The sequence below is a fragment of the Corvus kubaryi genome, unplaced genomic scaffold, assembly GCF_017639235.1.
Source record: "Corvus kubaryi isolate FWS band 111438036 unplaced genomic scaffold, C.kubaryi_AGA036_p1.0 71, whole genome shotgun sequence".
NCBI lineage: Eukaryota > Metazoa > Chordata > Aves > Passeriformes > Corvidae > Corvus > Corvus kubaryi.
In genome coordinates, this window is record NW_024582059.1 from 16,761,808 (window position 1) to 16,775,251 (window position 13,444).

Genomic DNA, 13,444 nt, shown 5'->3' on the forward strand with positions numbered 1-13,444 from the left:
CGGCCCCGCCGGACGGCGGCGCCCAGCCCCGCCGGCTGCGGGCCGGACCGGGGCAGTCCCGCGGGGCCGGGCGGGCCCCCCTCCCTGCCAGCGGCCGGGGGAGGGCCGGGCGCCCGGATGTCGATCAAAATGAGCGAGCTCCAGCCGTGCGCTGGCCGCCCAGGCGGGGGGAGCCGCGGCGCGGCGGCAGCGGCGGGGAGGCGGCCGGCACATGGGACGGCAGGCTTTCGCAGCGGGGTAGAGCCTGGACAGCTGCGGACGGAGCTCATGGATAGAGGACGCTTGGCAGGATAACCCCGCGATGGCTGCCCAGTCGAGGTACGGCATTAAATAACTTTGGTCGCGCCCGGTGCATCTCGCTGAGGGCTGCTCGCAGCCCGGCGCTGTTTGTGATGCCCTGGCTCCGGCTCAGGCTCACTTGGCTGTGGGGTTTTACCCCGAGCCCCGGGTAGGTTTTGTCCGTGTGTTTTGTTCACCGAAGTGCCCGCTCCCTCTCCCCACCGTAAACTTTCTTCCAGCAGGAAAAACAAAGTCTTAATTGCTCCCCGTCAAATCTCTCCCAGTCCGAAAAGTTAAAAGCTCTGTGAAACTGATTTGCTTCTCCCCCGTGGACCTGTCTGTTTAAAAGCTCTTTGAAACTGATTCTCTTCTCCCCTCCATACTTGTCTCGCATTTGTTTGTTTCTGTTCGCCTGTAACCAGCCCGGCGTGAGCAGGTTTCTGTCAGCGCTTACAGCAGTGTTTTAAAAGGTGGGGAATGGTTTCTGTTCGGCCGGGTTGCAGAGCTGGCTGGGCGCAGTGGGAGCCGGTTGTGTCTGCTGGATAGATGGGAGGATAGAAAATTGTTACAACAGAGAAGAGTACCGAAAAGAGTTACTTGGTTGCTGTCAGGGAGCAAAATTCAAGTTGAAACACCGATCTTGGTTAAATACTTCGCAGCTGCGGTTTTAAAGAAGCTGCATTTTGCCAGCTCTCGGGGGAGTGGGGGAGTGTCCTGTCTAAAGTAAATTTCACACTCAGCATGGGGGAGGCAGCTTTTCTTATGCAGTAGTACTTGATGGAGCAGTGCTATTTAAGGTACCTGTTAAATGCCTTTTAGCGTTTACCATGCCTTAATGGGCATTTCAAAAATGCCAAAGAGAGAAATTCCTTTTTGCTCTTAGTCCCACACCAAAAAGCCACCCTGCTCCCCTTTCCTGCAGGCAGGGGGGGGGGGAAAAAAAAAAAAAGAATTAAAAATGGTGGTGTATCCTACACATAAGTTTGGCACTCACGGTGCATTTTCACAGTGGTGCTTTTCTGCAGGTTTGAAGCCAAGAGCTGGCTTTAAATTACAACTGGAGAAGGACAGAGCCCTGAGGTTTGGGGAAGAAGCAGGGGAAGATTGATTGCTTGGTTAACAGCTGAGCTCTTCTCCAGCTTCCACGGCCTACTCTCTCGAATGTGGGTAGACTGGGAGTGTTTGACATAAAGAGTACTTAACAAAAAAGGTGAAGATTGAGAGTTTAGCATCTTTTTTTCCTTTGTATGATCCGTTTTCATGATTTACTGGCCTGCATTATCAGCGTTGCTGTAATAGAACCACATGCTGGATGCAGCATAAATCCGAGGGATGCTGGCTGGCCCTGGAGCTTGGCTTGGCTCCAGGGCCAGGGACATGCCTGATGTCTCAGAGGTCGCACAGCCATTCTGCTGGGTGGCAGGAGGGCACGTGGGAGCCGGGTCCCCAACTCCAGCCAGCTGGCCGAGACAGGCCAGAGTTGGCACTGGGGCCAGTGAGCCACATCCCTGACCCCTAAGGTGAATGGCGCAGAGAGCCGAGTGTTACACGCTGAGTGGCTCAGACTGAAGGGAGGAGAATGGTCCAAGGCCTGGGTCTGGGGGGCTGAATTTTGCAGGGCAGGTGCAAGGACCGTGCCCCACACCTGCTATTTGAGACAGACATGGGGACAAGATGTGCACGTGCCGTTCTGTACTCTTCCTCCTTCTCCATCCTGTGTGTTGGCTTTTGCTTTGTCAGGATGCTATGAGGTGCTCAAGCTATAAAACTGCGTCAGAACATTTCAGCACAGCAAGTACAGAGGTTACTCTGTATGCCTGAAAATCAGTGTTAAGATCTCTGATTATTGCTTGTTTTAAGACATTTAAAGAGTGTGGGAGTGCATATGAGTAGCAGAAATGAGTCTGTAGGAGAGAGGTTGCATTTGCCAGAAAGCCTGATGCTTGTGGTATTTCTGTTTCAGTGGCACAGATCTGCAGGGGTATCCATCTCATTTCAAAAAATTTGTGCTTTGTGGGTGTGTAGAAGCTTTTATTCAACAGTAAAGGATGAATTAATATTCATAATAATTAATTAGAACTCTACTGCATGAGACTGAGAAGCCATATGTCTCCAGAATTCATTTGCTGAAACATGTCAGAGGGTTTACTCTGCAAGGTAGCTGACAAAAGAAACGTGTGAGCTTTCTGTGTTCATTTGTGCTTTGCAGAAAATACAGGCAATTTTTGCAAGCTCAGTAAATTACTGATGAGGTGGTGTGATACTGAGCACGGCAGTGGTGTGTGTATCCCTCTGTACAAGGCCTTCAGGCACTCCTCCATCTGCTCACGTTTTCTATTTCTCACATGCTGTTTGCTACAGCTAGTGAAAGTGATGTGACATACGGGAGGATGCTTGTTTGGAAACAAGAAAATCCAGCATCCTTTCTTCAGCTTCAGTGCTGTGATCCTCAGTGCTCACCTAGCATTTGGGTTTCACTATTTTGAAGGGTGGAAGGGTAAGGAAAACAAGGTGATAAAACATGCCTGTTGCTGCTCCTTAGCATTTTAAAGACTGTAATAGTGATAGCTGAAGAATTGATGTGCTAATGGATGCCACAGCATTCTTTAAAATCGTCATCTTAAGAAATGGTTACAGGGTGAGTTGGGCATGGCTTGAATGTCAGCTGTTTGAGAATGATCAGCTTTTCCCATTAGCTGCTGTAAGTATCTTACATCTGGAGCTATTAGGTGGAGAAATTATCCTCCAGTTAGCGTTGTTTTGTGTATAATGTAAGGTTGTGTGGGTTTTCTAAGTTGGTCGCTGAGCTGTAGGTTTGCAGCTGTAGCTTTCTATGCGCTCGCTTCTGGAATGCACGGATGATCTGATGCCTGTGGTGTCCCCAGGCAACAGGGCTTGTGTCAGGTTTTTATGGTGTATTCAGGAACGTGTGAGCAGAAGCAGAACTGATCTGAATGAGGACGAGTTTACTTTCTTGTCGAGTGTGGTGTGATGTTCATCATGTGCCGTTCAGCTGCTCTGGGAATACGGCAGGACCCTTGGGAGGAGTGTGGGACAGACTGGCAGAGCTCATCTCTTTTCTGCTTCTTTCTTCATTAAAATATCTGTTACGCTGCAGCAATTGCAAGCTGAAGATCTTTAGATGAATATCTGCCGGCTTTTTTTAAGATGCAGGCTGCTTTTCTCAGGTTGCTTGAAGTCATTTTAAATTGTCTGTAGACCCTGTCAGTTACACTTATTTACAGTAGGAGGATAAACAAAATGCTTTGTTTCGGACGCTAAGAATTTCCAGTTGTCATATATATAACTTGCCTTTCAGTGTAGTCATGGTTAGCATCATTTCTGGTGTCCAGAACGAATGCAATTTCCTAATCTTTGTACACAGGTGAATGCAGTACACAGTCAGAGCAACATGAAACCTGAGTGTTGTGCTGTCATCCCTGCTGGGCTAACCTTGCTCTTCCTCCTGAGTCAGCCCTGCAGGGAAGGGTAATGATGGACAGCAGTCTGGGAAACCCTCTGTTTTCACCCCCTAAAGCCAAGTTGTACCAGCTAAACCCAGAAGAGTCTTGGGAGGAGGCTGTGCTGCTCATTTTGGTAGAAAAAAATGATGCTGTGAAGAAATAAAATGTGGCCTTATCTGTTTTAAAAACACAGTAAATTCTGAAGGGAGTAACACTGAGGCTTTTTCCTGAGAAGCTATGTTGAATGAGCTTTAGTTCATTCTATGTCATTTCACAGTTTTCCAGGCCAGATGTAAAGACACTTTTCGTAACTTTTTTTTTCATGGGTCCTGTTGGTGCAGGCAAATGCCAGTATTGGTGATGCTGGGTTCCAGAAAGCTGATGGAGGTCAAAAAGGGCTGAAACAATATCTTGTTGGAGTTTACTTGTCTATTGAAAGCTAAAACATCCCATGAAACCCTGTTGGTTTTGCTTGTACATTGCCACTAGCCCTGCCTAGAAATACCACTCTGTTCTCTCCTGAACTACATGTCTAGATGATCTATGGCATGTTTTGTAGGCTGCTGGGGATTTTCCGTTTGCAGTTCCTTATTGCTTGGACTTTCTGAGCCTGGAGTTGCTCTGGCAGACCTGCAGCTGAAACGTTCCCACACAGAAGAAAGAGATGCTCACAGGGAAGTGGATTTTTCAGGTTGGTTTAGGTTTTTTTTGGCAGTGGATATTCCAATTTAGAGTAGGCCATTGAAAACTTTGAAGTACAATTGTCATGGCATACTTGAGCTGGTATACAAGGGAATGTTTCCTTAGGTCATGTAATTTTCCTGTGTCTGAATCTGTGTTATAAAGAGAGGCCTCTTCTCACAGCTTTTTATGAGAAAATCATTTGCTAGTACAACTGCAAGACACAGCACGAATAGCAGGAAAGAAGATTTTAATGAGCTGCATAAATTCTCCTCAGCACTTTTCTTCTGAGAGTAGCCATAGTGAACGATGCATGACGCTTTTAAATACCTTTAAAATATAATAGGAAAGGTGTCTCCTTAAAGTATGTGGGAATGCTACAATGGCATTGTTTTCCATGAGGTGGAGGGCAGTGAAGTGAGGAAGAGTTCTCCACAGAGCGCAGGGTATCATCCTAGGGCCTGGGTTTGGTGCTGGGTGGTTGGGAGTGCAGAGGCTGGTTTGCTTACCTGGCATGACAAGAGTTACTGTAGAGATGCATGAGCCTCAAAAAAAAGAGAAAGTACTTTTCCTGTTCAGTCTTGAACACAGCCTGGAGATTTTTTTTTTTTTTCCCTGTGGTATGTTATAGTGGAAAATGTACTGCCTATTTTATGTTTTGCAATATTGGCTGCTGCAGTTGATCTGTGCTCATGATAAAAAAGAGAAGACGGTGTAGGACTGGCTGGGGCAATTATCACTCCCGAACGAGGTGTTACCGTAAGTGGATTAAGATAGAGCTGCCTCTCCAGAAGAATGCTTTTGTGGGGAACAGACAAGAGGTGCTGCATGTGCTACCAGAAGCTTTTCCACAGTTGCCTATTCATAGACAATTCAGGGAAGAGAAGCTGAATTCTAGATCAGAATCAAGCAGCTGTGGAAAGTGGTGAGAGGCAGAATTCTTGCAGCCCAGAGGGAAGATGGCTCTGCACACAGCCAGCCCCCAGCTCTCTTTTGCTTCTGAGGTGCAGAAGTTGTTGATCACCTTATTGAACTGCTTGGCTTTTTAAAAGTGCATTTCTTTTGCTGCCTTATTCTTGTATGGGAAGGGAGAGGTGGCAAATGGGGAGAAAGAGGAGGTGTGTGGGCACAAAACATGCATTTGAGAAGTTGCTCTGCTCCTGTTAGTGCTTCAGAATTGTCAGGCTGAGGTATCTAGGCACACTTGATTACGCAACCTTCATCACAAATGCGATATGCTTCGTGAAGATGTTTATCTTCTGGATTAGTTTAGGCTTAGATGTTGTTTGTAGAATTGTCATTTTCAGTTGTTCTGAGTGTTTATTGTACTAGCAACCTAAAGTTTTCCTTTACTGTTGTTTTTGCAATGTTATCATCAGGTTAAGAGAAAATAATGTCCCTGCTGTAATTTTTAGAGAAAGTTCAACAAGCAAATTGTTAATGTTTAACCTCAGAGGCAACAGCAAAACTCATTTTCAGAACTGCAAGAACTGTAGGTTTCATTTTTGTACTTGTAAATAAAAAAAAAGAGCAACAAAAACCAACCACAAAAACTCATCAAAGAATAACAAAAACACCTCTATCACCAGTTCAAGGAAAACATAAGTAAGAAGTAGCCCAACCAAAACATAAGTAAGAAGAAACAAAAGAGGAAACTCTTGAGCATATGGTAGTATTTTTATTTCCGTACATCTTTGCTTTTTAGAATGCCATATAGTGTGTAAGCTGCAAGCAGCAAGTGATGTATTCAGCGGTGTATGATCAGCTCCTTCTCAGCACAGTGATGTTTAGCCGGTGGTGTGTGCATGTGAGGTATGTGAGAGAGCTTGGGTGCATGTACCTCCTCCCTGAGCTGAGCTGTGGGCACTGCAGGTGGAAATATAGATATCTGCTGGCATCTGAAATTGAAAGGAATTATGGAAATGTGAAGCAGTAAAGGGATATTGACATATTTGGAGAACTGGAGGCGTGATAAGAAATTGCTTTTGGTTTTTTTGTTCTTCTGCAGTTTGTAAGGTTTTGCTTAAAAAATATTACTGAGATAATTCATCTTTGCAAGCACAGCTCAGAAGCTCTCCCTCATAACTGGTATGCAGCTATTTCTCAATAGTCCTCTCCCCTGCTGTAGGCTATTTTGGAAAAGTCATCCTAATCTGAAGGCAGGGAATATACTGGCAGTTTAGAAGTGCTTTGGTGACATGCTTCTCTCTTCCCTGTCCCCACAGCCCTCGGCAGAACAAGCTGTTCTAGGAAGAGTTGTTTTCCTGATGTCAGTAAGCCTGTGGCTCTGCTGAGAACAGGCTGTCAGTCTAGAGACCTATTTCTTCATAGCTTTGCTAAAATAACATGTGCTAACAGAAAGAGAGCCTGGTCTATCCCTCTGTGCAGCAGAGCAGGGTGCTTTGCTTGGATTTTTGAAAGACTCCCTTAGAGCTGCCACTACCTGGAAGCTGTCGTGTCTGTCTGTCACTGCAGGCCTTTTTTACTGTGAAAAGTGCTGGCATAGCTAAAAGGCAACAAATACACTGCAGAGGTGAGATAACTGTGTTGGCCCAAGTGTGAACTCCATGATACTGGTGAAGAATGCTTTTTCTGGCCTATGGCTTCAGGGAGGATGGCTATGGGATGGTGGGTATAAGCTGTGTTAGCCAAAGAGCTCTTCTGGACCACTGTGTCTCCCTTCTTTGCTGAGACCCTTCAGCCCCCTTGTAACAGAGTGGTCAGCTTTATCCAGCAGTTAACTCTTAATCAGTCATTGCTTTGACTTTGGGTTTCTGATTTAATGCATGATGCTCTGTAGCTTGCATTCTGGAAGCAAGATGAATGAGTTGCCTTAATATTTAAAGGGAATGTGATCACTTTGCCGAGGTTTTGGAACACTGTAGGTGATCTTTATCTGTTTGCAAACCCATATCCATTTTACATGGACTGGCTTCAGCAAACTAGTAATAGGCTCTCTTTGCTTAGCTAGGTTTGTGGTCCTCTGTAAAGGGAATGCCTGGTTCTGTCTAATGTGCTACAGGGGTAAAAAAACTACTGGCCTGGAGTTTAAGAAAATTCTGTGTAACCACCCAGACTGGAGAGAGACAGAAAAATAGGTAAAATCATGTGCTGTTCTTTGAGAAGGACTAATCTGCTTATAGAAACACCATAATAATGAGATGTATTATTTGGAGACATGGGGTACTTTTACCATTGCGTCCTGCAGGAAAAGCAGTTGACTTGTACAATGAGGAATTAAGAACAATAGACCAAAATAACTTCCTAAATTGACTGACTTGGGAAAATTCAGTAACTCACTGTTTCACATATGAAAAAAGACTAGGTCATTTAGTGAATTAAATGGCACAAAGCTTTCCCTTGCAGTTCTCTATTTATTTGTAATAAAAATGAAGAGTTTAGCCTAGGATGGGAGAAGAAAAAACATGCACAGCTTCAGTCTAGAATTTCACTCTGAAGATGCCTTTAACTTTTTGCTGTTGTTCCCTTCCCCTTCCAAACCAGTTCCAAACTCTTAGTCGGTAAATGGGATGACTTCAGCCTTGGTTTTGGTTCCAAGTGACCCAGCTCCAAGGTGGAGTTTCTGTACCTGCTTTAGCATGTCACTGATGAGTAGTGCTGTTGCTTGGTGCTGTGGTGACCAGACAGTGCAGCTCTGCATGAGTAGGACCATAGTGGATTAAAACAGATGGATGAAACTGTCAGTCTGTAGAAATTGATAACATTAAAACTTGGCTACCAAGCTGGTTCTTCCATTACTTAAACATGTGGATCAGTCTGGTTCCTAATGATTTGGAAAGGGTGTTTTCTTTCCACATCAGTTAAGTAAACTGGATGAACTGACTGGCAGTAAATAGGTTTCTCTCATTACACATCCCTTTTTCCTGCATGTTTGGAGGGACAGACAATTTATGTGCAGGCAACCTACTGCTGTTTCTTCCTCTTAAAATATAGACAGCTGATGTAGTGTAGTGTTGTGTTTCACAGCCAGAACCTCCTTTCTGTGATTCTTGAATAAACGAAAGCAGTTTGTAATTATTGCGTAATCTGGGAATTGCAACCAAAACCTTCTTGGGATCTGGTTTGGGAACTGTATTGGTGTGTGTTGATATTGTTTTGCTATTTGAACAGCTTGTGAGAGAATTTATTGTGAAAACTGAGAAGCTGTGCATACTAAAAAACCCCAACTAAACACCCCAAATCAAGAAAAAGAAAACCATACACACACACACACAACCCCCTCTCCTGTAATGCTTATAAAGTCAGATGCAGTCTGGGTTAATTTTTAAATATAATGAACATTTAGTTGACGTTCTGTCCTTTAGGCTGGACACTAGCCAAATACAGTGGTTTCAGTTCTTACCTAGAACTGACTTTGGTATCCGTGCTGTACTTAGTTATAAAGAGACACATATGGAGCTCATGGTGTTTTAGTCACAGGTCCTGTGTTCAGTACTGTTTCCACTCAGCTCCCTTAAGAGTTCTTATTCCTGTAACTGTCTGATTTGGCAGTCCTTTGTGCTAGTCAAACAGTAGAAAATAGGAGAAAAGGTCCTATTTTCAACTATAGCAGGAGCAAACATCAAACTCATGTTTGAAAATATTCCCCCCATCCCCTTGAAAAAGTCTGATAGAAATGCTGTATAAAAGAAGGTATTGTGACGAAAACTCTCTTCTTTCTGTGTCCCAACCCCATCTTCTGGGCAATTTCTTCTTTGCTTCCCTGTTCCTTTGTGCATCGATTAAATATCAAGTTAATGGTTTCCTTTTATAAAAATTGCTTCCTTGAAAATGAGCCATCCTCCTCCCTCGCAGCCTAATGATGGAAAAGTACAGATGATATTGATATAAGCTGTGTTTACTTGAATGTAACAGCTTGAAAGACTGTGTACAGTAATCTGCCAAGTGAATAATGATTTGGTTTTGCTTGTTCAATATTTCTTCCTTTCCCCTAGAGAGGGGGAGGTCTGAACAACCAGTAGCAGTTGCTGAGGTTAATAAGATGCATTTAAAAGGTCTTTAATTATGCCGTGCAATTTTCTTAGAAGGTCCTTGAACTATTCTTTCACCCCTTCCTCTTCTGTTTCGAGTGGGTGAGTGCAAATAAGATGGAAGTGCAAGGGAGGTGCAGGCACTGACTAGATACAGATCTAGGATCCTGCAAAGTCTCAATGGAAAGCAGGAAACCAGAGGAGGATTGAAATGGTTTGTGTGAGTTCAGCTGGCCAAGGGTGTGCTGAAAGCTGAGGCAGTGGTGAGAACTTGCGTGACAGGGCTCAGCAGGGTGAACACATAAGGTGTTGTTACAGCTGCTGCTCCAAATTTTATTGGTTCCTCTGGGTGTTTCTGTGCCGTCCTCATTTGGGACCAAATCGTAGCCTTCAGCTTGTACGTTGGGTTCCAGCTGATCTACCCCTTCCATATCTTTTGAGAGACTTGTATAAGGCAATGTTGTACTTTAGTGACAAGAGGAATTTACACCAGTATCTGGTTTTCTAGTTTCCTTTGGCTTTAAGTTTTTCAAGTCCACTTCAAAAAGTTGTTCCTGGTAAAGATCTTCGCTTAAGCTTGTGCTCAAAAAGAATTCTTGACCTGGAGCTTTTACACAGAGAATGGGTTTTGCATATGTATAAGCAAGTGCTCAAAATGGATTCCTGGTTCACAGCTTGAAACTGAGGAATGACAGAAAAAGAGATGTAGAAAAGGGAGGGATATTAACCTTACAATTTCCTGTGTTCTTTCTCTGTTGTGTGCATTACTACAAGCACCACATTTCGAAGCAGGGCTGTTAAGTGAAAAAATGGGGAGTTAAGGCACAATTTGCTAGTTGGGAAGGATTCTAAGAGCTGTTCTGAGGATTAATGAAAGGGAAGTTTAAAGAGGGATAGAAAAATGCATAGTGAGACTCTTTCCTTACTCTCTTTTTTCAACTGGCTTCCAGAAATACTTATGGCAAGCTTGCTTTGCAGAATTTTATTATTTTGCAGCCCGTGTTTAGTAACCACAGGCAAGATGGAAAAGTTACAGAATGTGTTAGAAAGTGTGTGCTGAGGATGTAATCCTGCAGTTCCAAATTACTATGATCAACTTGCCTTTTCTTGAAAATACCTAGCTTTCTACAGTTGACTTGGCTGGATGTACCTGGGTTATGTGAGGCGTTAGCTGCTGCTGGAGGTGTTATTCATTCTGTTTGTGGGTGTTTCATTAATGAATCTCGGGGCCAGCGAAAGAATATAGAGAGATGAAGCAATCCTGAGTGAGCGCATCCCTGTGATGATGCAGGAAGCTGTCTGCTTGGATGCAGGTTGTTCAAGAGGCTTTCTGTGCTTGGCACTGGATGTAGCTCTAGGCAGACAGTCAGGGGGAAAGGAGTCCAGCAGCCTGCATGTAAGAATGTAAAACCTTCTCCAGGAGCTTGGTGCAGTGGTTACTGCAGGGCATCTGCTCTGTCCCTTGGTAAGCAAAGCGCACGCCTCCTGCCTCATCCTGAGGGCAAGGAGTGAGTATTGTTGGGAACGTGCGTGGGAGGGCAGGGATGAGGAACCCCGGGGAGAGGCAGTGCTGATTCATTCTCCTTCCAAGTCTGTTGCCACCATGCTGCTGAGGACAGGAACTTGTTGGCTGTTGCGCTGAAAATATTCATAAGGGCAGAGGCTTGGAAGGGCATTATCAGAGAAGGCGATGTATTCACTGGAAGGTGCCGTGAGTCACCACTGAGTGGACAGAATGCTGGATATGCCTGGTGAAACCCCTCACATGTATTTCTGCAGCACTTCAATGGGATTTCCAGCCTTGGCCACCATCTTGGCGTGAAATCACCACTGTCATTTTCTGGGTAGACGTGCCTTCCTTTGGCTGCCAGGTTTTGCTCCTTGAAGAGGTGATCAGTTTTTATGGAAGTAGAACTTCCTTGACATTTTTTGCTCTGCTCTTAGAGGCACAAGAAATGATGCTATGTTTACAGAGGAATGCACCCACTCACGACTGTCTGGCCAGTGACTCTTCCCCAGTTTCACCCAACCTCTTGGCAGGCAGCCACTCCCCCTCTTGCTTACTCCACGCTGGCCCATCTGCAGTCCTGCTGCCCATCCTCTCTCTGGCTTTGGGATCCTGCCTAAAAGGAGGGTTTCCCTGTGGACCCATGAGCACTGCCTGACCATCCTGGGCTGCTTCACCAGGGCTCTGCCTGACAGGCATCAGCTCATGTGGCTCCTGCTGTTGCATTAAGTTGTTTGCTCGATTGTTTAACAAAGTGCTTTTAATGGAAACATAAAACTGGATAGAAATACAAAGCCTAATGGAATAATCTCTTAATTGCAGTGCTGCAAATGACTATTCAGCACATGATTACTGTACTTCCAGGGGGAACAGGGAGGAGGAAAGGATATTGAATGAAAGACACTAAACACTTAAGCTGCTAAGAATGATGATTTATTGCCAATCTGAGCATCGGGCTAAGCAGGGCAAATAGACTGACAATAGTAAGTGCTTTTGGAGGTAGAAATTGCCTCATTCAGGGTATTCACTGTGTGTGCAACATGTAAATTCTACCAGGATAAAAGCACAAAGAGTGATTAATTAATAGTGGCCAGATACTCATGCATGCAGTGTCCTTAGGCAACCCAGAAAAAGGTATTAATCAGCACATTGCCCAATTATTGGCAGATAGCTCCTGGTGTGTAGTAGTTTGCCGTTTCAGCTAGAAAATGCTTTGTTCCTCTGCCTCCCTGTAAAAATAATGGGGTTTGCTGTGTTACGTGGTTCACAAAAAATACTCCATGTTTTTAGGCAGCCAAGGAGATGTGCTCAGAGGCACATTGACGTTATCACTTTTTAGTATTGCTGCAAGCTTTTCATGGTACATTAGTCTTTAGAGAAACTGTGTCCATCCTTCAGATATCTCACCTAGGTTAGACAGCAGCAGGTGAACGACTATTATCTTGGTATTGAGCTGGCTGTTGATTTGGTGTACAGCTGTGTGTTCTCCAGACCAGGGCATGATTAGCAGGGAACATGTTCCCCAGGAGCACATGCTGCTCAGGGAGGCGAGGTAAGCAGCCTTACTGATTCCCACCAGCACTTCCCTTTCTCATGATTTAGTGCCTGGATTCCCGGTGCTGCCTTAGGCAAGGCTGCCTGACTTCACCTGCCTGCAGAAGCCCCTTCGTTGCTCAGACCTTTCTTTGCACTTCTGGGACGTGCTTGGTGCCTGCTGGACTCTCCCTGGGGTGCACAGATGCAGACCCAGCACCAGGCTTGCACCAGGCAGGTCAGAGATTTCCAGTGTTTGCAGTGGCCTCGGCACTGCCAAAGCCATGCTGCTGTCCCGTGGGAACTGGAGCTGGCTGTTGCTTTTGGTCCGAGCCAGAGGGTGATGTTCCCACTGCCTGCACGCAAGTGTGGCTAATGATGCTGGAGCTGAGCACTTGGCTGTTTCTCAGTCTGCTTCCAATACCAGGGGAAAATAGGTGCTTTTTAAGTAGAGGTGCAGATGATGTGGTGAAAATGTGTTTTGTTTTGCTTGTTTTGTTTTTAAATTTGAAAATCAGAAATATGTCAAATAAGTGTGTACAGAATTGAAGGGGAAAAGTATTTGCATCCGTTTTATTATTATTCTTTAAAGGGATTCCTTTTTGTAGTTGGTTGCTAAAAGTAACAGCTTATGTAAATATTCTTAAAAAGCAGGAAAAAGGAAAGATAAGATACTTCAGAGTGTATTTTGGAGGGGTATATGCTTTGCAGTGTGCATTAGGCATGCATCAGTACCTGCCTAATGCACCCTGTCATGGATTATTGCTCTTGCTTAGATTGAACACTTGCCAAGTTCTTTCGAATGACAATGAGATGCTTTGTTCAGGCTGATGATTCGATTGCAGTTTGAAACTCCAGCACAGAGAGGTACTCGGCTACAGAGCATGTGCACCTCTTAATAAAATTGAAAAACAAATACAAACCATAGGAAAGTTAGCAGGTCCTTCTGTGTATAGATGAAAAAAATTAGGAAATACTTCTGAAATAAT

General features: G+C 44.7%; 1 protein-coding gene across 2 annotated transcripts in view; it reads left to right on the plus strand.

Moving 5' to 3' along the window:
- Positions 1–125: 125 nt before the first annotated feature.
- The window catches only part of AFF1 (AF4/FMR2 family member 1), a 68,288-nt gene continuing 54,969 nt past the window's right edge, over positions 126–13,444 (plus strand). Inside the window, exon 1 of one of the 2 annotated variants that reach the window (XM_042049565.1) lies at positions 126–318. In XM_042049565.1, the coding sequence (XP_041905499.1) occupies positions 302–318 (17 nt within the window). In that variant the 5' untranslated portion in view covers positions 126–301. The remainder of the gene's footprint in view (positions 319–13,444) is intronic. The other variant, XM_042049566.1, reaches the window with a different exon arrangement.